The sequence below is a fragment of the Equus przewalskii genome, chromosome 2 (assembly GCF_037783145.1).
Source record: "Equus przewalskii isolate Varuska chromosome 2, EquPr2, whole genome shotgun sequence".
Classification (NCBI taxonomy): Eukaryota; Metazoa; Chordata; class Mammalia; order Perissodactyla; family Equidae; genus Equus; species Equus przewalskii.
Genome location: NC_091832.1, coordinates 18,447,691 through 18,472,948, shown reverse-complemented (window position 1 = coordinate 18,472,948; position 25,258 = coordinate 18,447,691). Strand labels below are relative to the sequence as shown.

Genomic DNA, 25,258 nt, shown 5'->3' with positions numbered 1-25,258 from the left:
AAAAGGATGGACGAAGTCTGCATTTCCCTTAGGGAAGATCAGCCAGGTAATCGAGTGTGACTGTGCTGTCTCTTACTCTACCAAGCCAGTACATCACTTCTGCACGCCTAGAAAGGATTCTGAGAAGCCTGGCAAGGGTGGCAGGATTAAATCATCTCTTAATAAAGCCCTTTTAAATCCTGGGATTTGCCTCCCTATTCTTTTTTTTTTAAAGCGGTGAGATGTAGACGGAATCTAGAGTGTTTTAAATAATTACTTTTCAACAGATTTAGAAGATGCTGCTTCTTTTTTGTGAGTGCAAAGACTGTTTATACTCAATCTTAGAGCTTCTCTTTTTGGTTAGCATAAAAATCTCCCGCTTTTACTTAACCTGTGGTTGTAGAGCTGAGTGTCTAAGACTTTCTCACTCAACTCCCTCTGTGGGTTTCAGAGTAAAGCAGCAAAGGAACTGGCCGAGAACAGGAGTAAGATAGATGCTCTCTTGGAATGGGTGACTTCAGTGGGATCATCTGGTGGACAGATGGAGCGGCCCTCAGGAGCTAGCCTGGAGAAAAGAGCCTTGGATACCACTGATGGCCACATAGGGATGAACCAAGCCCCAGAGAAACTGAACAAGCAATGTGAGAAGATGAAGGTGAGGATGTTAGCTTGTCCTCACTCCGCTGGGGGAATCTCTTCTGCCCTGGGCAAGTCACCATAACCTCCTTTGCCCTAAATGCAGTGAGCACTTCTCAGTTCGTATCTTCTTTGATATCTCAGCAGCTTTGACATTGTTGGCTACTCCCCTGGGAGTACTTTCTCCCTTAATTTCCGTAGCACTGCTCTGCTGGATAATCCTGCTTCCTTTCCTCTGGCCAGTTTTTGAAATACTGATGTGCTTCCGGGTTGTAGCCTAGGCCTCTTCTCATCTTTCAGAACATGCTTTCCTTGGGTAATCTAATCTATTCACAACACTTCAGTTATCATTTGTATTAGTGAATTCCGTGCATATATTTGTCTCCAGCCCAAATGCCTATCCTAAGCTTCAAGCCAGTATATAAATCCATCTACCTGTTTGCAACTTGGAACTATAAGCCCACCTCAACCTGAAAAATGGAATTCATATTTCCTATAATACCCTCTCCCAGTCAAACATATTCTCCTTCCTATCTTCCCACTTAATTACCTGAACTAGACACCATCCTAGATTCCTTTCCATCCCTCCCTCTCCCATATAGAATCAATTATTAAATCCCATGCTTCTTCTTTTTCTTTTTTTTTTTTTTCTTTTTCTGCTTTATCTCCCCAAACCCCACCCTGTACACAGTTGTATATCTTAGTTGCAGGTCCTTCTAGTTGTGGGATGTGGGATTCCGCCTCAACGTGGCCTGACGAGTGGTGCCATGTCTGTGCCCAGGATCCAAACCCTGGGCCGCCGCAGCGGAGCGCATGAACTTAACCACTCGGCCACAGAACCGGCCCCCCCATGCATCTTATGTCTTGCAATGTCATCCACACTTCTTTATCTCCATGGAGATAGTATTATAGTTTAGACTACTATCAGCTTTCACTTCTGTTATTATGATAGCTTTTACTGGTCTCCTTGCCTTTTCGCTTTTACCCTCCAATCCGTTTTCCACACTACTAAGTGATTTTTCTAAAATGCTATATCCCTACTTAGCCCTTTTAATGGTTCCTTATTGCCTCAAGAAACCATTTCTTACTATTTATCTCTATTCGTTTATTCATTCATTCAGCAGATATTGAGCACCTGCTATATGACAGACATTAGAGACAAACCAGATAAACCATGTCCTAGTACATTAACTGGCATGTGCAGGCACATTATATTACATGTTTGAAAGATGATTATATATTTGAGGAACTTAGAAAACACATGGGTCACGTATTTTAGTATTGATACCTTTATAGCAAAGAAAACTTGGTCTAGCTGGAATGCTTCTGTTGAATGCACTATGTGGTCCATTGACTTATTTTATATTAATAGGATTTCTGCCTCTTGCATGCTATTGTGGTGTATCCCCCCAAAGCCATGGCAGAGAACAGAGATTGTTCTGCTGTCACAGGGAGCTTCCTGATACTTCTTGCTGGTAGCTGTCAGCTGACCAGGGAACATCTCCATTCTAGGAAGGAAACTGCCTTCCTCATGGGTGGGCAAGAATGGGGACATCTGGCTGGTGTACAGACAAGCCATAGTACTGCCCCCTACTATCTATTTGAGCAGGATATGTTTGTCACCCCAGCTTTCCTGAGATGCCATTGGCACCTGAAGCTATCAGGTTGCTGTTGAAACTGGACAATATTCTGGAGAAAAATAGGCTGTTGTCCTTCTTTAGGTAGTTGCATAAACAGTATAGATAGTCAAGAACTCTGACTGAACTCTCACTATCTTCTATTAGACTCAGGAAGAACATTTTTAAAAACAAAACAACCACTTCTGTCCTTAAAAAAACTTATATTCCATTGGAATAGAAAAAAGGTCCACATGTAAGCACATAGACATAGCACGTACAAATAAAAAGTAAAAATTACCTATACTATTTGGAAATACAGCTTACTCACACTAATATACAAATTGTTTATTTAACAAATTAATTTTCCTTGATCTTTCCTAGTAGGGACAGTATTCATGGATATGTGAATGACATATTTCACAGCTAAATATTTGCAATTTTTATATTGTCACATGTATGGCTTAGCCAGCTTACTCTCCCCTTCCATTAATGTGCGTAGTTATTAGTTGGCCATTTTTACCTTCTCTTAGGCTTAGGGTGGTTTAGTGAAGAGAGTCAGGTTCTAGGTACAGTTCATTCCTTAACTGTCTGCATGACCTTAGTCAAGACATATAACTTCTCTTTGGTATTCATTTGTCCCATCTTTAGTATGGATGTTATTGTCTGCCTACATTGCAGATTGTGCCACAAATCAGATGAGATAATACGTGTAAAATCTCTTTGAAAACTGTAAGATTCTATATGTGTCAGTGCAGCTGGGATTGGCATATGGTATAATGCTTAGAGAGAGAGATTGGTGATTTCTGAGCAGCTGGAAAAGTAGCCTCTTGAGATCTCTCTCTGTGTAGACATAACTAAATTACTCTGGTGTCCCTACTGATTATCCTTTGTTTGGGGGGATTTCTTTGCCAGGCACGTCACCAAGAATTGCTGTCTCAGCAGCAGAATTTCATCCTGGCCACTCAGTCAGCTCAGGCCTTTCTGGACCAGCAAGGCCACAATCTCAAACCTGAGGATCAGCAGGTGCTGCAAGAGAAGCTAGGAGAGCTAAAAGAACAGTATGCAGCTTCCCTGGCCCAGGCAGAGGCAAAGCTGAAGCGGGTGCAGACACTACGGGATGAGCTGCAGAAGTTCCTGCAGGATCATGGAGAGTTTGAAAACTGGCTGGAACGGTCTGAAAAAGAGCTGGAGAACATGCACAAGGGAGTCAGCAGCCCCGAAGCCCTTCCTTCCCTGCTAAAGCGCCAGGGGAGCTTTTCAGAGGATGTAATTTCCCACAAAGGAGACTTGAGATTTGTGACTATCTCAGGACAGAAAGTCTTGGACACAGAAAACAGCTTTGAGGAAGGCAGAGAACTATCAGCAACTGGTACCTTAGTGAAGGACAAGCTGAAGGATGCAACAGAAAGATATACTGCTCTCCATTCAAAGGTGCGGGAGAGCTTCCTGGCAGCCCTTGCACGTCTGTGGGTGGTTTCTGGGGCTTAGAATACGAACCTCAGGACACAGTGAGCAAGCTGATTTGTATATTGACCACAGACAGAATGTCTTTATGATCTCCTCAGAAATGCAAAATGTGTAGGCCGGTGGCTAATGCTTGATCTGAGCAATATCAAGAGTATGTCTCACTCCTGTGGTGAAGGAGTGGAGGTGCTCGCCTCCCTGTATCCTGACCAGCAGACGTGGGCTCCCAAGAGACATAGCACGGGGGAAACCAAGTACCCAGACTTGATTCCTGGACAGAGCATCTAGGGTAAATCCTTAGCTTGCTCCCTATCAAAGAGTCCCTTTTAGCTCCCAAGGTGTAAAATCCAGTCAGTTCTTCTTACCTGTCTTGCGCTTTTTGCCAACATCCGTAACCGCCCAAAAGGAATTTTTGTACCTCTCAATCCCTACCTTTGCCTACAACCTGACATATATTTCTTTGATGGGTTGTCATACAACTCACTGAATCTTCCCGGGTATGTAATGAAAGTTGGTATGGATAGTATGTATCACACAATAAGAACCCTGCTTGTAGAAGATGGTTGCTACCCATCTATCCATGGAGGCCCAGCACCACCCTTACCTGTAGTTACAGTGAGTTCCCTGTAACAAAGCCAGACCTTTCTTTGGGCTATGCCTAGGAAGCTGCTGCCTTTGGCCTGAGCTTGCTTAAGCCTGCTTTCTTCTTTCTCTGGCACAGTGTACACGATTGGGCTCTCACCTGAACATGTTACTAGGCCAGTATCAGCAGTTCCAGAGTGGTGCCAACAGCTTGCAGACTTGGATGCAGGCTTGTGAGGCCAATGTGGAGAAGCTCCTCTCAGATACTGTTGCCTCTGACCCTGGGGTCCTGCAACAGCAGCTTGCAACGACAAAGGTAAGCCAGGACACAGCCTATTGTTGTAACGCATGGCTTAGAGTACCCTAAAGCAAAGCAAATACTCACGTAGGTTAAAGGCAAGTGGTTGGGATGCCTTGGACAAGATCCGATTCCTAAACACTTTATTCTAATATCTATAGCTGTGGATAAACAGATTTATTCTATAAAGCTGCGTAGTAGTTCTAGATTCCTAGAACCAGCTTTGATTACTTACTCAGATGTTTTTCTTTTGTCCTTTTTCATGGACAAGCAGCAGTTGCAGGAGGAATTGGCTGAGCACCAAGTACCTATAGAAAAGCTCCAAAAAGTAGCTCGTGACCTCATGGAAATTGAAGGGGAGCCAGCCCCAGACCACAAGCATGTTCAAGAAACTATAGGTATGAAACAGCAATATACCCAGAGTGCTCCCTTAGTTCCTAGCGTGTGCCTCCTTCTGTAATACATCACATTATGTGTATAACTATCTGTAGCACTAGCTGGGGACTGAGGATATAAACATGAATAGCTCACCCCCAATGAACTTATTCTTGCACCATTGAAGGCTTTCACAATCTGCCTGCGTTCCTTTTTCCCCAGGCACTCTGCCTTTTAGCCACACCCTACTTCTTTCCTTTCTCAAGTAAACTCAATGTTTCTTTACCCCTAAAGTTTTTCCTATTGCTTAGCTGCTAACATGTATTGAGTGCTTACCATCCATGATGAAATCTTGCTCGTACTTTAAGGTGTAGCTGAGAAGTTACTTCCTTTGTAAAGTCAAAACCACCACCCCCACCCCACAAAAGCAATGAAAGATCAGAAATAATCATTCTTCCTTCAGGCTTCTCTAGTACAGTACTCCTAGTACCAATATAGCACTGAGATTTTATTTTTATGGTTAGTTATGTGCCTTAGAGTCTTAAGTTTGTAGAAGGCAGAGACTTTAATTATCTTTAGTCCTGAGCATTGAGCACAATTTCTGGCACTTAAAGGTGCTAAATAAATAATGCTTATTGAATTTGCCTCAAATACTAATATACTTTAAGCTTATTCCTTCTGTTTGTCTTGATGCCTGTTATTATTATAATTAACATGTGCAACTTAAATGCATTCTTTTTAAAAGCACAGCATAAAAATTGTTTCCACTCTCTTCTCATGGCCTCGATTTTCCAGATTCCATACTGAGCCATTTCCAAAGCCTCTCTGGTAGCCTGGCTGAGCGCTCAGCTCTGCTGCAGAAGGCAATTGCCCAATCTCAGAGTGTCCAGGAAAGCCTGGATAACTTGTTGCAGTCCATCAGGGAAGTTGAAAGAAACCTGGAAGAGGAGCAGGTGCCGTCACTGTCTTCAGGAGTCATCCAAGAAGCCCTGACGACTAGCATGGTGAGACCTATGCCCCAAGAGTTAGCATAGAGGGTGTATTTGCCATGTTCCATAATTATATCATTTTGAAAAAGTATCAGGAGAAGAATTCATTTCCATGAATCTTCTAATAAGACTTAGAGATGCATGTAAAGATATTTCTACCCAAGTTCCAAACCACTGTTAAGCTTGAGGAATAGTGGTTATAGCAAAATCATTGGTGGAATGGGGTGGAGAACTAGGGGATGACTTGTATGGTATTCTGAAGGCTCAGTTGCAATCCTCCAACCCTCTTTGAGGAGGTGAGCACGTAGTTATTAGAAGTTTATTCATTTGTGGCTCAGATATCCTGAAATAAGTGAGCCAGGAGCTGACAGACATGTTCTTGATGACAGAAATTGAAGCAGGACATTGCTTGGCAAAAGAGCAGCTTGGAGGCCACCCGGGAGATGGTGACCCGATTCATGGAGACAGCAGACAGCACCACAGCTGCAGTGCTGCAGAGCAAACTGGCGGAGGTGAGCCAGCGCTTCGAACAGCTCTGTCTACAGCAGCAAGAAAAGGAGAGCTCCCTAAAGAAGCTTCTGCCCCAGGCAGAGATGTTTGAACATCTCTCTGATAAGCTGCAGCAATTCATGGAAAACAAAAGTCGGATGCTGGCCTCTGGAAATCAGCCAGATCAGGATATTGCACATTTCTTCCAGCAGATCCAGGTGAGGATCTATCTGCCAAGTTGGCAGAATAAAGCAAAAAGAAGGGCAAGGAGGGGACCAACATTTTCTGGGCACATAATATGTCAGTCAGTGTACTGGAAACTTTACCTGCATTATCTTAAAGAATTATCACAGCCATCCTATAAAGTAGATACTGTGTGTCCTTTTTTTTTTTTTTTACTTTTTTTTTATTGAGTTATTGATAGGTTACAATCTTGTGAAATTTCAGTTGACATTAATGTTTGTCAGTCATGTTGTAGGTGCACCACTTCACCCTTTGTGCCCACCCCCCACCCCACCTTTCCCCTGGTATCCACTAAACTGTTCTTAGTCCATAATTTTAAATTCCTCATATGAGTAGAGTCATACACAGATTGTCCTTCTCTCACTGTCTTATTTCACTTAACATAATTCTCTCAAGGTCCATCCATGTTATTGCAAATGGAATGATTTTGTTCTGTTTTGCAGCTGAGTAGTATTCCATTGTATATATGTACCACATCTTGTTTATCCATTCATCTGTTGCTGGACACTGTGTGTCCATATTTTAAAAACTACAGCCTAGATTTATTTTTTACTCATATACATGTTCAACCAACATCAGCAGGGGTACTCAGCTCATCCTGGTCACTCAGGGATTCAGGTTGATGGAAACTTCATCCTCACATATGCTTTCGTGATTAGTGCTGCAATGGGAAGAGGACAGTCCGTTTACATTTCATTAGTCAAAACAAATTTCACGTGACCACACCTGACTGTCAAGGGGTGGAGAAATGGAATCCTATCATATATCTTATATGTGCAGAGCTAGAAATATTTGGTGAATAGTATTACCTACTACAGATAATAGATATATCCAGGAGTGGAATTGCTGGGTCATGGTATATGCGTGTACTGAATTCGACCAAGTAGTGGCCACCTTGAGCTCTGCAGTGGCTGCACCTGCCCACATTCCCACTGTAGCTCCTCACCTGCCTGTGTCCCCACATCGCTGCCTTGGGTTTATCCGTCTATCTCAGTTTTTCCATTTTAAAGTGGGATCTCATTATTTTGTTTGCTTTGCTCTCCTAACTTTTTGCTTTTTGTTTTGAATAATTTCTAACTTACAGGAAAGTTGAAGGAATGGCACAGTAAACACCAGCATAGTTTTCACAGCATAGATTCACCAATTGCTAACTGTTTTCTCTTTCTCTCTTTATAAAAATATAAAAGAGAGATAGTGTAATTATGGGCTCCCATATTCATTATCATCATTGTTGTTTTTGATATTCAAAAGTTTTCCCCAGTTTGGTCAGTGGGAGCCCCTTTACACTGTCTCTTGGTGTCTTTTTGACATGTCCCTGTCAGCATATGAGTACTCTCTTGTTTCTTGGCACAATAAGATATTTCAGGCTCACCTTGTAATTAACCTGTCCCCAACCTAAAATCAGCTATTTCTCCAAAGAGCCCCATTTTTACTAGGGAATGGTACTTAGAAACCAAAATCCGGATACTCGATGAGCTACTGTGGTATCATTGCTTCTAGGTCCTTTCAGTGGATAGGGTTAGGAAATGTATATATGTTTTTTATATCATATGTTCATACTGATAATCCAGTTCCAACTCAGTACCATAAGATTCTTGCTCTGTTCCCTGTTTGTATCTTCCTTTTCCTACAGGGACAACCCTCGTTTCTAACAACCTTAATATATTTACTTATTTACTTTATCCTACAGTAAAATAAGATCACTTTGGAATTACACTAGTTCCTACTAATAACAAACCTACTAAATAAAATTCAAGATATCTTTCCTAAGACTATAACCTGCTGTGTGCAATTCTCAAAGTTACCTGAATTAAATTTTTTTCCTGTAATTTCATATATTCATTTGTTTCTCTTTGTATTTAACTTCAAGATTTTATTTTTCTGTCTTTGTTGATTAAGTTTTATTTTTAAATATGTAAAATATTAACATAGCTCAAAAGTCAAAACTGTTCAAAAAGTTACGGTCAGGGTATAGGAAAGTGAATAAGGATATACTGTCACCCTCTTCCCTTTCTCTTCCATCCCATTCCCACCACCCCCACAGGCAGTGGATTTCAGATTTATTAATTCTATTTCGTTTTTCCAAAATAAGAACACACATTTTTATTTCCATTCTTCCTTATACAAAAAGGGAGTACATTATATAATCTTTTGCACTTTCCTTTTTCCCTTAACATGTGCTAGAAATCACTTAATATCAATTCATAGAGGTCTTCCTTTTTTTTTTTAACCATACATTTATTGTGAGGATGAACCATAGTTTATTCAAGACTCTCATTCTAGTTGTTTCCAAATTTGTGCTATTACAGATAACACCACAGTGAATAACCTTGTGTATTTCCCCCATATTATTGAAAGTATATCTTCAGAATAAGTTCCTAGAATGGAATTGTTGCACCAAAGGGTAAATAAGTGTGTGGTTTTGTTAGATACCAAATTCCCCTCTATCAGGATTTCACCATTTTGCATTCCCTCCAGCCGTGTGAGCGCGTACCTGTTTCCCTAAAGCCTCACTCACAGAATGTATTGTCAAGTGTTTGAGTTTTTGCTAATCTGATTGATAAAACATGGTATCTTGATGCGGTTTTAATTTTTATTTCCTCTCTGAGAAAATGAGTATATTTTTATACATTTAAGAGACATTTATTTGTAAACTATTGATTCATATCTTTTGCCATTTTCTGTCAAGAGTTTGGTCTTTTTTTTCTTTCAACTTATAAGACTTCTTCTGTGTTAGGAGATTAGTTCTTTACGTGTGATATGTTGGAAATATTTTCTCAGTTTGTCCTTTGTCTTTGTTTATGGTATTTTGACCAGGTGAAAGTTTTTTTAAAAAAATTTTTACACAGTAGATTTTTTCACTCTTTTATTGAACATGTATTTTTAGTCATAGCTTGAAAGCCTTTTGCCACACCCAGGTTATGAAGGAATTCACTCACACTTTGTTCTAGGACTTATATGGTTTCATTTTTTTTACATTTGAATCTTTTAACAATTTGTTTATTCTGAAGTATGGTGTGAGGTATGAATCCAAGTTCGTCTTTTTCCAAAGGTCTGTCTAGTTGTTCCCAATATCATTTGAAAAGTCCATCTTTTCTCCAGTGATTTGAGAAGCCATCTTTATCATCTACAGAATGCCCCTATGTACTCAAGTCTGTCTCTGGATTTTCTGTTCTGTTTTGCTGGTCTGTTTATTCATGAATCATAGCATACTATTTTTAATTCTAGGGGCTTTATGGTATGTTTTACTATCTGGTAGGCTAGGCTCCTTCATTCTTTTTTTTTTCTTTCAGGATTTTTCATAGCTATAATTGTACATTTATTTTTCCATGTGAATTTTAGAATCAACTTTATTAGTCCTAGAGAAAAAAATTGGTATTTTTATTTGGGTCACATTAAATATACTTATTTATACACGCATGTATACACATATACATGCATACATATATATACACACATATCTTTATGGATGTCTTTCCATTTATTCAAGTCTACTTTTGTGTCTTTCAGAAGTGTTTTAAAGTTTTATTCATAAGGGTTTTGTATGTTTCTTGTTAGTTGATTCCTAAAATTGTACCTTTTCTGTTGCTAGTGTAAATGAAGTTTTCACTCTTGATTTTTATGTTTGTTTTGTATCATGCTACCTTATTAGATTACTTCCTCATTTGATTTAGTTTTATTGTTGAGTCTCTTGGGTTTACAAGTATACTTTGATGTGATATGCAAATATAGTTTTACCTCTTCTTTTCTAATTCTTACGCCACAAATTGTTTTCTCTTACCTAATTGCATTGGCTAATATCTTCAATATAACGTTAAATAATAGCAAAGAGAGTGTATTTGCCCCATTTTACAGAGGAGACAAACTGTGGAAACTTAGAGAAGTTTAATAGCTTAAGGTCACAAACTAGTAAGTGGCAAAGCCATGATTGAATTTCAGGTCTTTTTGACTCCAAAAACCTCCATTCTTTTCATTTTGTCATGCTGCCTCCCAAATCTTTGAACATTTGTTTAAAGGAGATGAGACTGCAATTCCTAGTCACTCTCATGTGGTTTGAAGAAATTCTATGTATTTATTGTTTTGATCTAACAGTTGACCAAGCAAGCATGCCTCTTTTCTTGTTCCCTCTTTTTCTACAGTTTAGGGAGAACTTGCCCCAGATTTAATCTAGATACCTTTCATTTTTTAGAGTATATTTATTTGTAAGGATCAGAGGATTTAATACATTTCCTTGTTTGCTTGATAGGAGCTCAATTTGGAAATGGAAGACCAACGGGAGAACCTAGATACTCTTGAGCACCTGGTCACTGACCTGAGCTCCTGTGGCTTTGCACTGGACCTATCCCAGCACCAGGACAGGGTGCACAACCTCAAAAGGGACTTCACAGAGCTACAGAAGACAGTTAAAGAAAGGTGAGTTTTCTATATGTGTTGGTCAGTGTCAGAGCTAATTTTTCTTGCTATTAGTGAAATGATTTTCTCTACCTTCCTCCTTTACCAAAAAAGATAGCATCAAGAACTCTGCTACTGAGTTGTCGGAGATTGGAAAGTGCCTCTATCAGGCAAAGCTACTCAATCTACTTGATGCTTGGTGACTTTTCTATTGTTACATAATAACGAATTCCTTCTCAGTAATGGGGCTCAGTTCTCTCTCAGTACAATCAAAAGCTCAGGTCACCTGGACCAAACAACAAATTTGGGGCAGCAAGTAGGATTGTGGCAGGATTTGAAGTAAAGAGAAAAATTGGAGGCGACTTCCCAGGCATAGTTAAGGGTTATATTGGTACTCATCCTGCTTGTTTTGACCATATTTAAGTTACTGTTTTGGAGGAGTGGCTAGATTCTTCTTTTAAGGCAAACATGGGAATATGTGACAAAGGTAGCCGATTTCAGGTTATCAGTTCACTGTTGAAAAGCTGTGATTCCCTCATTAGGAAGCCTCACATGGGTTTAAGAGCTTGATAAGACTTTTTCCCTTGATTTAGCTATAACTATAATCTTGATTTTGGTGGTCTAGTGGTTAAGATTCGATGCTCTCACCACCGTGGCCCAGATTTGTTCCCTGGTAAGGGAACCATACCACCCGTCTGTCGCTTGTTGTGCTGTGGTTGCTGCATGTTACTGTGATGCTGAAAGCTATGCCACTGTTATTTCAAATACCAGCACAGTCACCCATGGTGGACAGGTTTCAATGGAGCTTCCAGACTAGACAGACTAGGATAAAGGACCCGGCCACCCACTTCCAAAAAAACTGGCCGTGAAAACCCTATGATTAGCAGCAGAGTATTGTCTGATATAGTGCCAAAAGATGCAAGGATGGCGCAAAAGACCAGGCAGGGTTCCACTCTGCTGTACACAGGGTCACTAGGAGTCAGAATCAACTTGATGGCACTATAGCAACAAATAATCCTGATTTAGCAGATGATTGCCTCATGACTAGAGGAAAGCAGTTGCTCAAATCAACACTGTAAGCAGCAGGTCATTTAGTGAAGGGGAGGGAGACAAAGGCCAAGAAGGCTTTGCTTTTCTTCTATGCTGAGGGCGTTTAGCTGTGAAGAGCCGCTGTCTCTGGCTTGCAGTCTGCTGGATGTGGCCGTTTCCAACACATAATTTCAAAATTGAATTCTCCATTCTTCTTGATTGATTTATTCATTGGTGTGCTTAACCTAACTTTTCTGAGCCTCAATTTCGGCATGTTCCTTGCTAAAAGAATTATTCGGATTAGACCTTGAAAGAGTCAAGCACCCAAAAAGTAGCCGAGCTGGACTTGAGATCCAAAGCCTGCATTCTTTCCATTGTATCATAGTACCTAAATAGCAGGCTCTCTTTCGTTTTTCTCACTTTCACTTTAGCCTAGAGTAAGACTGAAGACTCCTTTCCCCAGAAATGTCCAAACAAGGGCAACAGATTCCTTAGTTTGATGCTCCCCTACATCACATGTGGTTGTTTAGCCAAAGCTGCTGTGGCGAAGATTATGGGAAGGAAAGGCCCTGTTAGGAAGCTGATGCCTGAGTCCCAGAATGAACCTAGTTCTAGTTCAAGTTTGCTTCTTTACAAAGCTTAGCCTGGCAAGTAACAAAATGTCTTTGTTGACAGAGGGGAAGATGCATCATCTTGCCAGGAACAATTAGATGAATTCCGGAAGCTGGTTAGGACCTTCCAGAAATGGCTGAAGGAAACTGAAGGGACTATTCCACCTACAGAGACTTTCATGAGTACTAAAGAGCTGGAAAAGCAGATTGAACACCTGAAGGTAGGTGAATAAAAGGATCTCCAGGAATCAGGCTAGAGATCAGTGTGTAAGTTTGTATGGACTGATCTCCAACTGTGGTAGGGAAGTGGTGTGAGAAATTCAGGTTAACCATCTGCATCAAAATAGAAATTCCTCCATTCTCTTCATGTGATTCCCACCTACCCTTACCCAAGCACTGGGCACCAAAATGTCTCATATTTAAAAACCAAAACCAAAAAAATCTGGGGCTAATATCTACAAAGTTTCAGCTGTTTCTTGGATACCTCTCATGCTATGGTGGGTCATCTGACAGTTGTCAATGGCCAGTCCTTGAGAAGCTTACACCTCATTGTATGTTTGAGATACGCCTCATAACGACGTTTCAGTCATTGACGCACCGCGTGTACAACAGTGGTCCTGTAAGATTAGTACCATACAGCCTAGGTGTGCAGTAGGCTATACCATCTAGCTTTGTGTAAGTGCACTCTATGATGTTTGCACAGTGATGAAATCACCTAATGACGCATTTCTCAGAATGTATCCCTGTCATTAAGTGACACGTGACTGTATAGGTAAGCAAGGGACAGATATACAATGAGGAAATGGAAGAGAGAAGAACGAGTGCTACAGCTAATAAAGGAAAAAATAGAATCAGATGGGTGAAAGGTACTTCAAGGGTAGGACCAACCTTTCCCCCATCCCCTGCAGAGTGCCTTCTGTCCCATCTTGGATTCATATTCATTCAGCCTCTGCTTGCACCTCTAACAGTTCTTTTTTGTTGTTGAAATCAGCTAAATCTGCCTTCAACTAACTCTTATGCATTTGTCCTTATTTTATTCATAAAACAGAATTTATCTTGAACAGATGAAAGAGATTGATTGCTTTCACAGAGAGAGTGCCAGGAGCATTTGCTGTGGGGAATTCCCTAGGGCAGAGGTTCCCCAGTTTCTTGCTTCACAGCACCCTTAGCGTTTTAGGAAATTTTTCATGGCACCTCAAGGCCAAAAAAACCAAAGTACAAAAAACACCTCACTTGCTAAGTAGTCAGGTCCAAACAACTTAACAGTAGTTGTTCACCTGGTGTCCAACAGATGTCACTGTATTTCCCTCAAAAATTTAAAATATCCTATGAGTCAATGCATACATATTTTGGAGACTATGTCTCTTTGGAATCAAAGTGATTAATAAAAAAATTGACAAGCTGTGAATCAACAAGGTCCTGTTTGAAGTTAGGCAGCATGAGCTTGCTAGATGTTAATGGCTTTGTATCTTTCTCTGCTGCTACTCTGCAACTTAAAGTCGAGAGCAAACTAAGTAGATTCTCAGGGAAATTCAGTGTGGAGGAAGGGATTGCAGGCTAGGATAGTGTCCCCGTTTTGAAAGGAGTAAAATCCTCCTGCTGTGGCAGGCAATCCACATCTTAGAGACAACATGACCTGGTACTTTTGTCTTAGAGCAGAAGCCATTGTTTCCTAATGGCTTTCTGTGGTAGGTAGAGCTCTGACTTCAAACTCAATATAAAGTTCCCTTGAGAATGCAAAGTATAGCCTCTGATTCTATGTATTTCTCAACATCTCAATATCTAGCCCCTCATTTTACTCTCTGATTATCATTTCCTTTATATTCTTTATACACATGCTGTTCCCTTTGTCCACCTGGTAAACTCTTGTCTTAACTCAAAGCTTTCTTCCCTCTGAGCAGAGTTGGATGTGTCTCCTCTTGTGCTCTCAGTTTACTGACTGTCCATATTTCTATAATAGCATTTATTGCATTATAATGCAATTGATAATTTGAGCTCTTGGTTTTAAGAACTGTATCATAATCCTATTTTGTATCCCCAGTGTTTGGCATGATGCCTGGTCTATAGTAAATTCTCAGTAAATATTTGATGAATGAATGAATGAGAAGATCCTGAATATTCCAGGATATGCTTCTCCCACACCTTGGCTGGCTAAACCAAGATCTTGAAATGGCTGAATATATGCGGATGGTCACTTAGTGCTTATCAAAACTTTAGGGAGTATATATAGACGAACAGATGTCCCTACTGATGAGGAGAAAGCCCTCAGATGTTACATTTAGCTATTTTTTTTTTTTTTTCTATTTTGTTTTTTGAACAGGGTCTCCTAGATGACTGGGCAAGTAAGGGAACTTTGGTAGAAGAAATCAATTGCAAAGGCACTTCTTTAGAAAATCTCATCATGGAGATCACAGCACCTGATTCACAAGCCAAGACAGGTGAGTGCAGGTTCTTAAAAATATAGTGAATAAACATCATTGTTTGCTTTGGCTTTGGTGATGACCCCTTGTTTAATAAAAGTCAGAATCGAGGTTGGATATGGGAACAAAGCAGGGTCCATAAAGCAGTCTTCCCCCTCAACCTGATCTGTTTTCCCATTTGGTATATAATGTTTCATTTTGTGAAATTCCTTCCTATGATGGGCAAAAGTAAAGGGACTAGTTGGCCCACTTAGAACTGTCAAATGAACATAGAAGGATTAAAATAGGATTTCCACCTTAAGGAGTTTCTCTCTTTTAAACATATGAATGGGATGGCTACGCATCATCTTTAGATTAGGGTCAGCCCTGGAGGACATAAGCATGCTATCTTGGCAAAGGCTAGATATTTAGGAGTCAGCATTGGTGCACCAAGGACTGGCATACTTCTTGGAAGTGGATACAAAGACTGTGTCAGATTTATGGATAATCTCTGGCTGCAAATCAAGTCTTTCAAACAAAATCCATTCTGAGTTCACAGTCACTTGCTCGTTGTTCACTGGGATCTCATAGGTTTTATCACAACTATGTTAGTACACTCGTAGTCACTTAAATAGTAAGGGAAAAGTTTACTTTCTTTTTTTCTCCTGAGAATGGCAGTGGGTTTTTTTTTGTATCCTAAAGTTTAAAGATCTCTTGGAACTACCCAAAACTGACATTTCAGGGAACTGATGATCCTTATATTTCAACACATAAACCTCTAAGCTCACTGACTTATTAATGTATGACTACATCAGGAGTTGGCAAACTTTTTCTGTAAAGGGATATTTAGTAAATATTTTAGGTTTGTGAGCCATATGGTCTCTGTCAAACTACACATCTCTGCTGTTGTAGCACAAAAGCAATCACAGACAATACATAAATGAATGCGTGTGGCTGTGTTCCAGTGAAACTTTACGTACAGAAACAGGCAGAGGGGCGGATTTGGCTGGTGACTATAGTTTTCTGACTCCTGGACTAGATCAGTGGTTTTTCAAACTTTTTGAAGCAGTAGGATCTTTTTTAAAAATAAATCTCATATAAAACTCTACTATATAAAATAAATAAAAATGATATTTTGTTGGCATAAATTTCTCTTATAAGTGAATTTATAGCATTTGTCTTTTATGAAATCCAGCAGTAAGAATAGTGAGAGTATCTTAGTGAATATAAAAATTTGTAACAAGGATTTTTGGATGACGGCTTTGTCACATGATTGACTTCTCAATTTTGTTTGGTTGCATTGTATCCAGCAAATATGGTTCACACAGATAAGTAGCTGCAAATGATGACAAATGTTTTTAAAAGTTCACTTTACAATCTCAGAATACTGTTTGATTAAACTGAACTAGAAGCTTGGAAGTGGTGTAATTCTTGTTTCAAAGTTAAATCACCAAGAATATTCAAGGAGGGCTCACATTCTTTTCTTAAACATAGAAAACACCTAATACTGGCATTGAAGACAAAAACTGTCTGTAACCTGATATCATCATGGTCTGAAGTGTTAAGAATTCTATTATGACACAGTTCTACCCTGGTGAGAGCCTGCTCTGAGAAGATGTCCCTCGGCCTTTTTTGTCATTTTATTTACTGTAGGACACACGTGCTAGAGAAGAGTTTTTTGTACATGAATGGACATGTGTAGGATTGAATATTGTAAAGTGCTAGTGAAGAGCTACAGCTCTTTCAGTGTCACTCAAAAAGAAGTTTAAACGTATGCACAGAAGTACAGGAGCTGCTTTATTCTCCCCCCAAAAATCAGGATAAATTGGTTATATCTAGTGGGTTAAGACGTAGTGTCCAATATAATTGAACACGCATGTTTTCTAGCCGTTTTTAAGTAGTTAGAAATATATCCTGAGTATTATTATTTAAACCAAACATTTACAGAGTCCCTAAAGCACCTCCTTAGGTGCTTTGAAAATCACTAGCCTGAGTGTTCTCTAAGTTCTCTTACAACTCTGAAAAACCATGAATATCCCAGTTCCTTGGATTCGTGTACCTCTCTTTGTCTCATGAAGTGCTTCCGCATACATTACCTCATTGCCTCTCAATAACCCCATGAGAGTCGACAGGATAGGTAGTATTATCTTCATATCCTAGAGAAGACATTGAGGTCTGTCCATAGATTAAGGCTCACATGCGGAGTTAGTGACAATCTTGGCTAGGACCTCCTCCTTCTAGTTGCTAGTCCAGTTTCCTTTTGGCCATCACCACACTGCAATGGGATATGATCTTTCTGTTTGATCCATTTTTTAATTGAAAATACAATAGCGCTAACATTTAAAAGTTTTATAACCACTCTTTTTTTTTGTTGAAGTAATATCAGGATAATCACTAGTTTTTAATACGATCTTGCACATGAGAGTTTTATCCTGTCCTTTTGGTGTAACGTTATATCATCAATATTCTTCAGATTTCTGTGTAACCTTTATAATTACGTGATCTTGTATTTTAACTTGGGACATCCTCTGAAATACAAGGAATCAGTGTCGGGGAGAAGATAGGTGAAATTGTGGTAACTAGAAACAGAACCAAAGTCTCAAAGCAGAATTTATGGGCATGTTTATGAGCCAGATTTATTAGCATTTAGAATTTTTGTCTTCTGTTTGAGGAAGGGGAGCAGAAAGTCGTAAAAGAAAAGACAAAGAATCTTCCCTTTGGAACAATATAAGAAGGGCTCATTTTAATGTCTTTATTAAAAGAATGCTGCTTTTTATGTCCTTAATTGTACTTATTGTTCATTTTTATTATGTGGAAGAACATTGATGTTAAAGTTGAACCTTTTGGCTCTGTTATAAATTCTCATTCCAAAGTGTGTCAAATATCATTCTAAAGACTTCTTCATTTTACCAATACTTGCTTCACAAAATTAGGGCAGGGTCCAAAGAATTCAAGTTGGAGATTTAAAAAGGGAATTTGAATTTTCTCTAGAAAGCATTAGGAATCGTTACTGGTAAGGAGCTGAAACACCTTGAGTGACGCTTTGTTGCCTGGCAGCTAAAATGATTTGTCTCTTTCCATGAGTATGTTGTCTTGTGCTGTGTTAACTTCCTGAAACCCGAGCTTAAAGCAAGTACCAGAGAACAAATTCAGTGCCTGTATGTATTCCTAACACGTTTGTCTTGCCCTGTTTGTCTCTCTGTCCTTTGCTCAGGTTCCATACTGCCCTCTGTAGGAAGCTCTGTAGGCAGTGTAAACGGATACCACACCTGCAAAGGTGAGAATGCCATTTCAATAGTGCCTCTTTGTTGGGTGTGTTAGGACAGCGTTCACGTTTGCATCTGTGTATGTTTCTATATGTGTGGAAGAACTGCTGCCAGGATGGGCGTGAGGGTAAAATTCTGGGGAGAAGAAACTGTGATGCCTCTTTGTTTGGTAGCTATAGGCTAAATAGGTTGGTAGCCAGTGAAATAAAGAAAGGTACAAGGAAATACACTGGACCACTAGATAAGACCAATAAGGAAAGACCTTGAAGAAAGTATATATGAATCTTTGAATTATAAAGAAGCTATACTAGAGGTAGTCCAGTCCAGCCCTCAACCTCACAGCTGGGTGACTTGTCTGTAGTTTGGAGTAGAGGAAGCTGAAGAATGCCCCAAATCCTTCACTCCCTTCACTTCTGTTGTTCCCTTGTTTATTTAGCATTTTATTTATACATCTGAGTATTTAATACCAAAATCAGAAATCAGATTAATGAGAGCTGTTTTGCTTTGTGTGTGTAAACAGCAACTTTGATGTCATTTTGCGGGAAGATAATCTCTAGTTCTCTAGAAGGAATAAGAGATACGCTTAATCCTGATGAGTAATTTAGTAGTGAGAAACCAATTGGGATGCTTGGAGAACTATTCCCAATCTGATTTCTGTTTCTATGGTACTAGATCTGACGGAGATCCAATGTGACATGTCAGATGTAAACTTGAAATATGAGAAACTTGGAGGAATACTTCAGGAACGCCATGAAAGCCTTCAGGCTGTCCTCAGCAGAATGCAGGAAGTTCAGAAGGAGGCAAGCTCAGTGTTGCAGTGGCTGGAATCAAAAGAGGAAGTCCTGAAAGCCATGGATGCTTCATCTCCAACCAAGACAGAAACAGTGAGAGCCCAAGCTGAATCTAACAAGGTACTGTTTTTATATTACCTGCATCCCAAACACTAAGAAGAAGAGACTGTTGTACCAGAGTTTCCTGCCTGAGCCCACCGACCTGAGAGTGAGATGTGGCCAACCACCCAGGCTGTGATGAGCAGCGTGTTTGACTTCCACATGACTAATATGCCTAAACTCTCCTAGAGAATTTTCTTGCCTATGAAATTAGAAATTGTTATAAATCAGATTCAGAAACAAAGCCAGATCTGTTTGCAGAAAGAGAACAGCCCTCATCAGAAGCATCAGCTCATTGAGAATGGGATCTCGTTTTCTCTATGACACTGCAAGGCAAACCATTCTCATCAAGCACCTCTCCAACTCTGGGAGGGATCTAAAGAACTGTGATTACATTTCATTCTTAAGATTGACATGTAGGAGTAGGGAAAATTGCAGGAGAAATAAGACCATGTGGAAAATCCTATAAAAACTTTTCACCAAAGTTTTTTATATTCCAATTGACCGTAGTATGTCATCTCTTCCAACTACATAAACATCATCATCATCATCATCATCATCATCATCATCATCATATCTTGATACTTTTAGTTTATAGGGATTAATAGTTTTTTCTTATTGGGTTCTACTAATGTGTTGTACATAAAAGAAATTCAGATCCTGCCATCTAGAGTTACATTTTAAAGTAAAAATTGAAGCATAAAATTTTAGTATCTTAAAATTGTGAAACAAGTCATGGATAGAACAGAAGTAGAGCCTATAACTGCTACCCAGTCTTCTGCTTATTTCCTCCACACTCACAGCTTAATTTCCTGTCCAGAAATTTCATGGCATACATGATCTTCTTTGTCCTAGGCCTTTCTCACTGAATTGGAACAGAATTCTCCAAAAATCCAAAAAGTAAAAGAAGCCTTGGCTGGATTACTGATAACATATCCTAATTCACAAGAAGCAGAAAACTGGAAGAAAATGCAAGAGGAACTCAGTAAGTTATCACAGGGCTGTTGCAAATTCACTAAAGTGCTTGTCTTTAAAGCAAATACAGAATTTCAGCACATCCTATAAAGCTGAAATTATTTTCAGTTAATTTTCATAAGCAAGAGGCCAGATAGGTTAGAGATTAAACCTGATTAGGAAAAAATTTAGAGTTTCCACTCAAAGTGTCAGCAGTTTGGCTTTCTTAGGAAGTTAAACTGACAATCTGTTAAAGAGAGCATTGCTGATAAAAATGAAAAATGTGAGGGGCTGGCCCCGTGGCCGAGTGGTTAAGTTCGTGCACTCCGCTGCAGGCGGCCCAGTGTTTCGTTGGTTCGAATCCTGGGCACGGACATGGCACTGCTCATCAAACCACGCTGAGGCAGCGTCCCACATGCCACAACTAGAAGGACCCACAACGAAGAATATACAACTATGTACTGGGGGGCTTTGGGGAGAAAAAGGAAAAAAAATAAAATCTTTAAAAAAAAAAAAAAAAAAAAAATGAAAAATGTGAAATAGTCTAAATATTCAATGAAAGGATTAGATAAATTATGCTGTGTTCATTATATTGAACTATAAATAATATAGATGGATATTTATTGGTATAAAAATGTATTGGCATGAAAGATATTCATAATATAGTAAGTTTAAAAACAGGCTATAAAATAATATATATAGTATAAGATATTTTACGTCCGCTTGTGTATGTGTGTATGTAGTTCTGTGCAATTTTATCCTATGTATAGTTTCATATAATCACCACCACAATCAAGATACAAAACTGTGGGCCGGCCTGGTGGTACAGCGGTTAAGTGTGCACATTCTGCTTCTCGGCCGCCCAGGTTCGCTGGTTCGGATCCCGGGTGCGGACATGGCACCGCTTGGCAAAAGCCATGCTGTGGTAGGCGTCCCACGTATAAAGTAGAGGAAGATGGGCATGGATCTTAGCTCAGGGCCAGTCTTCCTCAGCAAAAAGAGGAGGATTGGCAGTAGTTAGCTCAGGGCTAATCTTCCTCCAAAAAAAAAAAGATACAAAACTCTTTGTGTTACTTTAGTTAAAATTAAATGAAGGTTATTTTTAACTTAAAAAAATATTTCAGTAATGCTCCAGGGATCGTCTCCTGTAGCATATTAGGAACATAATTTAGGGACCAGGCCAGTGGCTCATGAGAGTAAAGGAATACGTTTTTCTCATTTCTTCTCTACAGATTCCCGATGGGAAAGGGCCACCGAGGTGACAATGGCTCGGCAAAGGCAGCTAGAGGAATCTGCAAGTCATCTGGCCTGCTTCCAGGCTGCAGAATCGCAGCTCCGGCCCTGGCTGATGGAGAAGGAACTGATGATGGGAGTGCTGGGGCCCCTGTCTATTGACCCCAACATGCTGAATGCACAAAAACAGCAGGTCCAGGTGAGCAGCACAGCTGAATGTTCACAAGCCTGGATTTGAACGCTGCTCTCAACAAGTAGATTTCATACAACCCTGGACAAGTCATTTAATCCCTCAGAGTCTGGTTTCCTCAGTTTTATGAGGTCTCTATCATAGTTCCTGTCAAATAGTAAATGGCCAATAACTGTATTATTAATATCATTAACAGAGGCAGTAAGATGAGTGGATGTGAGAATGGGAACTTCTGACTAAATTGTAGGATCCCATTTTACTTTTAATCCCCAGTTGTAGTGATCTACTTAATGCAATATCTTATATCTGCTGGCTTTACTTAAAGATCTTCTGCTGATCAAACACCCCAAAAATTGATTTACATGCCTAGCATCATAGAAATTTAGATTGGTGAAATTTTGTCACGTCCAATGAAATCCTACTAGAACCTTTTCGTGTTCTACATCTTCTCCCAAACTTGTTTCATTTCTTCTCACCATCCACCAAGTCTTGTAAGTTAAAACCAAAGAGTAGTTTTTGAAGGAACCCTTTCTTTTAGCCCCTGCATCCAATTAATTATCAAGTCCTGTTTAGTCTATTTACAAATATTTTTCTAATCCAGTGGTTTTCAAACATTTTGGTCTCAAACCCTTTTATACTCTTAAAAATGATTGAGGACCCCAAAGAGCTTGTGTTTATCTATTAATATCTATTAAAACATTGAGGAATTTTAAAAATATATAATATGTATTTATTAACTAATTTTAAAATAATAACGATAAAACTATAACATCAACATAAGTAACATTTTTATGAAAAAATAACATTTTCTTCAGCGGCCCAGAGTTTTGCCGGTTCAGATCCTGGGCGCAGACATGGCACCGCTTGTCAGGCCATGTTGAGGTGGCATCCCACATGCCACAACTAGAAGGACCCACAACTAAAATATACAACTATGTACTAGGGGGACTTGGGGAGAAAAAGCAAAAAAAAAATTAATACAAGTGGCATTGTTTTATATCTTTGCAAATCTCTTTAATGTCTGGCTTAATAGAATATTCTCATAGATTTTCATATAGCTTTTGCATTCAGTCTGTTGCTATATCAGATGTCATGTAGCCTCTGGAAAACTCCATTGAACATTCATGAGAGAAGAAGAATTTAAAAAGGCAAATAACATCTTAGTATTATTATGAAAATAGTTGTGACCTCATGGACTCCCTGAAAGGACCTAGGGATTCCCAGGGGCCCCTGGACCATAATTTGAGAACCAGTTTTCTAATCCTTCTCTTCTCTTCTTTCTAAATGCCTTAGGTAGACTTGATCTCAGGCTTATACCCCTGTTGCAACATCCTTCTAATGGACTTCTTTGTCTAGTCTATCCTCCACACAATTATCAAATCTCTGTCCTCCACACAATTATCAAATTATCTTCTTAAATCATATATCTGAATATATGAAAATGCTTCAGTGGTTCTTGGCTGGCTGTTGAACAAAGTCCAAATACCTGCTCAGTGTGGTACATGAGGCTTTTCACAATCTGGTCCCAGTTTGTCTCACCAGCCTCATTTCCAACTCTTCCCCCATATATCCAGATTTCTACCCACACCAGATAATGTGTTCTTTCCCAAACACCCCACACTCATACAGCTCTGTGCCTTTGCTAATCATAGGCCCTCACCCTGAACCAGGCGTACTCTCTGCTCTCTTGGAAAGCTCCTACATATTTTTTATTGTGTCCTCTGTGAAGCCTTTCCTGATTTCTCTCTTCTACTATTGTCATCCCCTGCAGAGTTAATCATCTTCACTCCTTGCTTTCACAGTTCTGTGTTCATATCAATGTTTTATCATTTTTACTTTTGCTACATTCTATTATTGTTCATTTTTTACACATCTGTTTTTCCTTGAGGTCATGTCTTATTTATTTTTGTATAGCATAAGTGCTGAGTACTTTCCATAAATTTTCTTATTTAATCCATACAACAGCCAAGATAAATCCTTTACTATCATCATTTTACAGATGAGGAAGCTGAGATTTGGATAACTTTTAAAAACTTGCCTAAGTTTATACAGCTAGTGAGTGATAGAGTCAGCATTTTAACCCACACAATCTGACTCCAGAGCCTGTAAGCAATCTTCTTTGTTGAGTGAAGCAGTGGATAGAAAAGAGTAAAAAGTCATGGTACTTGCTTTAAAGAAGCTCATTATCTAATTGCGCTGTATTGTAATGTACAGATTGTATGTGCTGGTGGAATTCTGAGAATGAAACTAAAAAAAACAGAGGTATTGAGAGCTGAAATGACAAGCCCAGCCGGTAATATAGCTGGCTCTGGAACCAAGGGTCCCAGACACCCAATTCAGAGGCCTGGGTTTTGCCTGGCAAAGCTGATAAGTGCCAATCCAGAAAACAAACTTTGGTTTCCCAACCAAGGCTAATCTTAGTAACTAATGTTGAAACAGTATAGGACAAAGGAGAAAAGAAAGAAAGTAGACACAATCATTGATTCTTGCAAAACAAATTTTCGTTAAGCAATTGTTAAAAGTGATACTACGTTTTCCTAGTACTCTGGTTCTTGGAGTTTTCTGATTTAGTTTCAAAAGGAATTGGCACTACTTGGCACAACCCAAAATTGGTTTTTGTTTTGACACTGTTTTTAGGTCTGTCTTTTCTCTTTAAACATCTTGGTGTCATTTCTATTACAGTTTATGCTGAAGGAATTTGAAGCACGCAGGCAACAGCATGAGCAGCTGAAAGAGGCAGCTCAGGGCATCTTAACAGGCCCTGGAGATATCTCTCCATCCACCAGCCAAGTACAGAAGGAACTCCAGAGCATCAATCAGAAGTGGATTGAGCTGACTGACAAACTTAATTCCCGTTCCAGCCAAATTGACCAAGCTATTGTCAAAAGCACTCAGTACCAGGAACTGCTCCAGGACTTATCAGAGAAGGTGAAGGCAGTTGGACAGCGACTGAGTGGCCAGTCAGCCATCAGCACCCAACCTGAGGCTGTGAAGCAGCAATTGGAGGAGACCAGTGAGATTCGATCTGATGTGGAACAATTGGACCACGAGATTAACGAGGCGCAGACACTCTGCGATGAACTTTCAGTGCTCATTGGTGAGCAGTACCTCAAGGATGAACTGAAGAAGCGTTTGGAGACAGTTGCCCTGCCTCTCCAAGGTTTAGAAGACCTTGCAGGTGAGTTGGGGTGAGGAACACACTGCTGCCATTATTAGTGGCAAGCCAAAAAAAGAAGTGGGTTAGTGGTAGTCCCAAGAATCTAGGGTGACTCTGAAGTAATCTTGGGACTCGGAATATTATTACTCTATCCCTTTGTCCAGGCTACAGTAAAAACTGCTGTGGTTATTACACATTGATTGGGCAGTAACAATATGTGACTCTTTACATAGCATAATCCTAGAGATAAGAGTACTAATATAAAGTCGGCAAGTAGGTAGAAATTTATGCTCATAGATGTACGTATAGGTGGAGTTACACACATACTTTCACTGATACTCACTTATTTTCTTTATACCAGGCGCATACACACACACATATACCATATATACGAAATTAGAACATGTTCTGGTCTTCTTATGATGGCCTTGTACGAGAAAAATTTTGTTATTAATTCGTTCCT

General features: G+C 39.6%; 1 protein-coding gene across 49 annotated transcripts in view; it reads left to right on the top strand.

Moving 5' to 3' along the window:
• Positions 1 to 25,258, top strand: part of MACF1 (microtubule actin crosslinking factor 1) — a 323,957-nt gene that overhangs the window by 213,809 nt on the left and 84,890 nt on the right. For 46 of the 49 annotated variants that reach the window (XR_011537445.1, XM_070610253.1, XM_070610252.1 and 43 more), the window contains 14 exons: positions 431 to 634; positions 3,147 to 3,665; positions 4,420 to 4,596; positions 4,853 to 4,976; positions 5,749 to 5,957; positions 6,332 to 6,649; positions 10,921 to 11,087; positions 12,771 to 12,927; positions 15,027 to 15,144; positions 18,320 to 18,382; positions 19,044 to 19,282; positions 20,117 to 20,246; positions 21,448 to 21,647; positions 24,321 to 24,816. Coding sequence is in view for 48 of the 49 variants with exons in the window: in XM_070610253.1 (XP_070466354.1) it covers positions 431 to 634; positions 3,147 to 3,665; positions 4,420 to 4,596; positions 4,853 to 4,976; positions 5,749 to 5,957; positions 6,332 to 6,649; positions 10,921 to 11,087; positions 12,771 to 12,927; positions 15,027 to 15,144; positions 18,320 to 18,382; positions 19,044 to 19,282; positions 20,117 to 20,246; positions 21,448 to 21,647; positions 24,321 to 24,816 (3,121 nt within the window). In the remaining variant the exon portion in view is untranslated. The remainder of the gene's footprint in view (positions 1 to 430; positions 635 to 3,146; positions 3,666 to 4,419; positions 4,597 to 4,852; positions 4,977 to 5,748; positions 5,958 to 6,331; positions 6,650 to 10,920; positions 11,088 to 12,770; positions 12,928 to 15,026; positions 15,145 to 18,319; positions 18,383 to 19,043; positions 19,283 to 20,116; positions 20,247 to 21,447; positions 21,648 to 24,320; positions 24,817 to 25,258) is intronic. The other 3 variants (XM_070610246.1, XM_070610250.1, XM_070610226.1) reach the window with 1 other exon arrangement.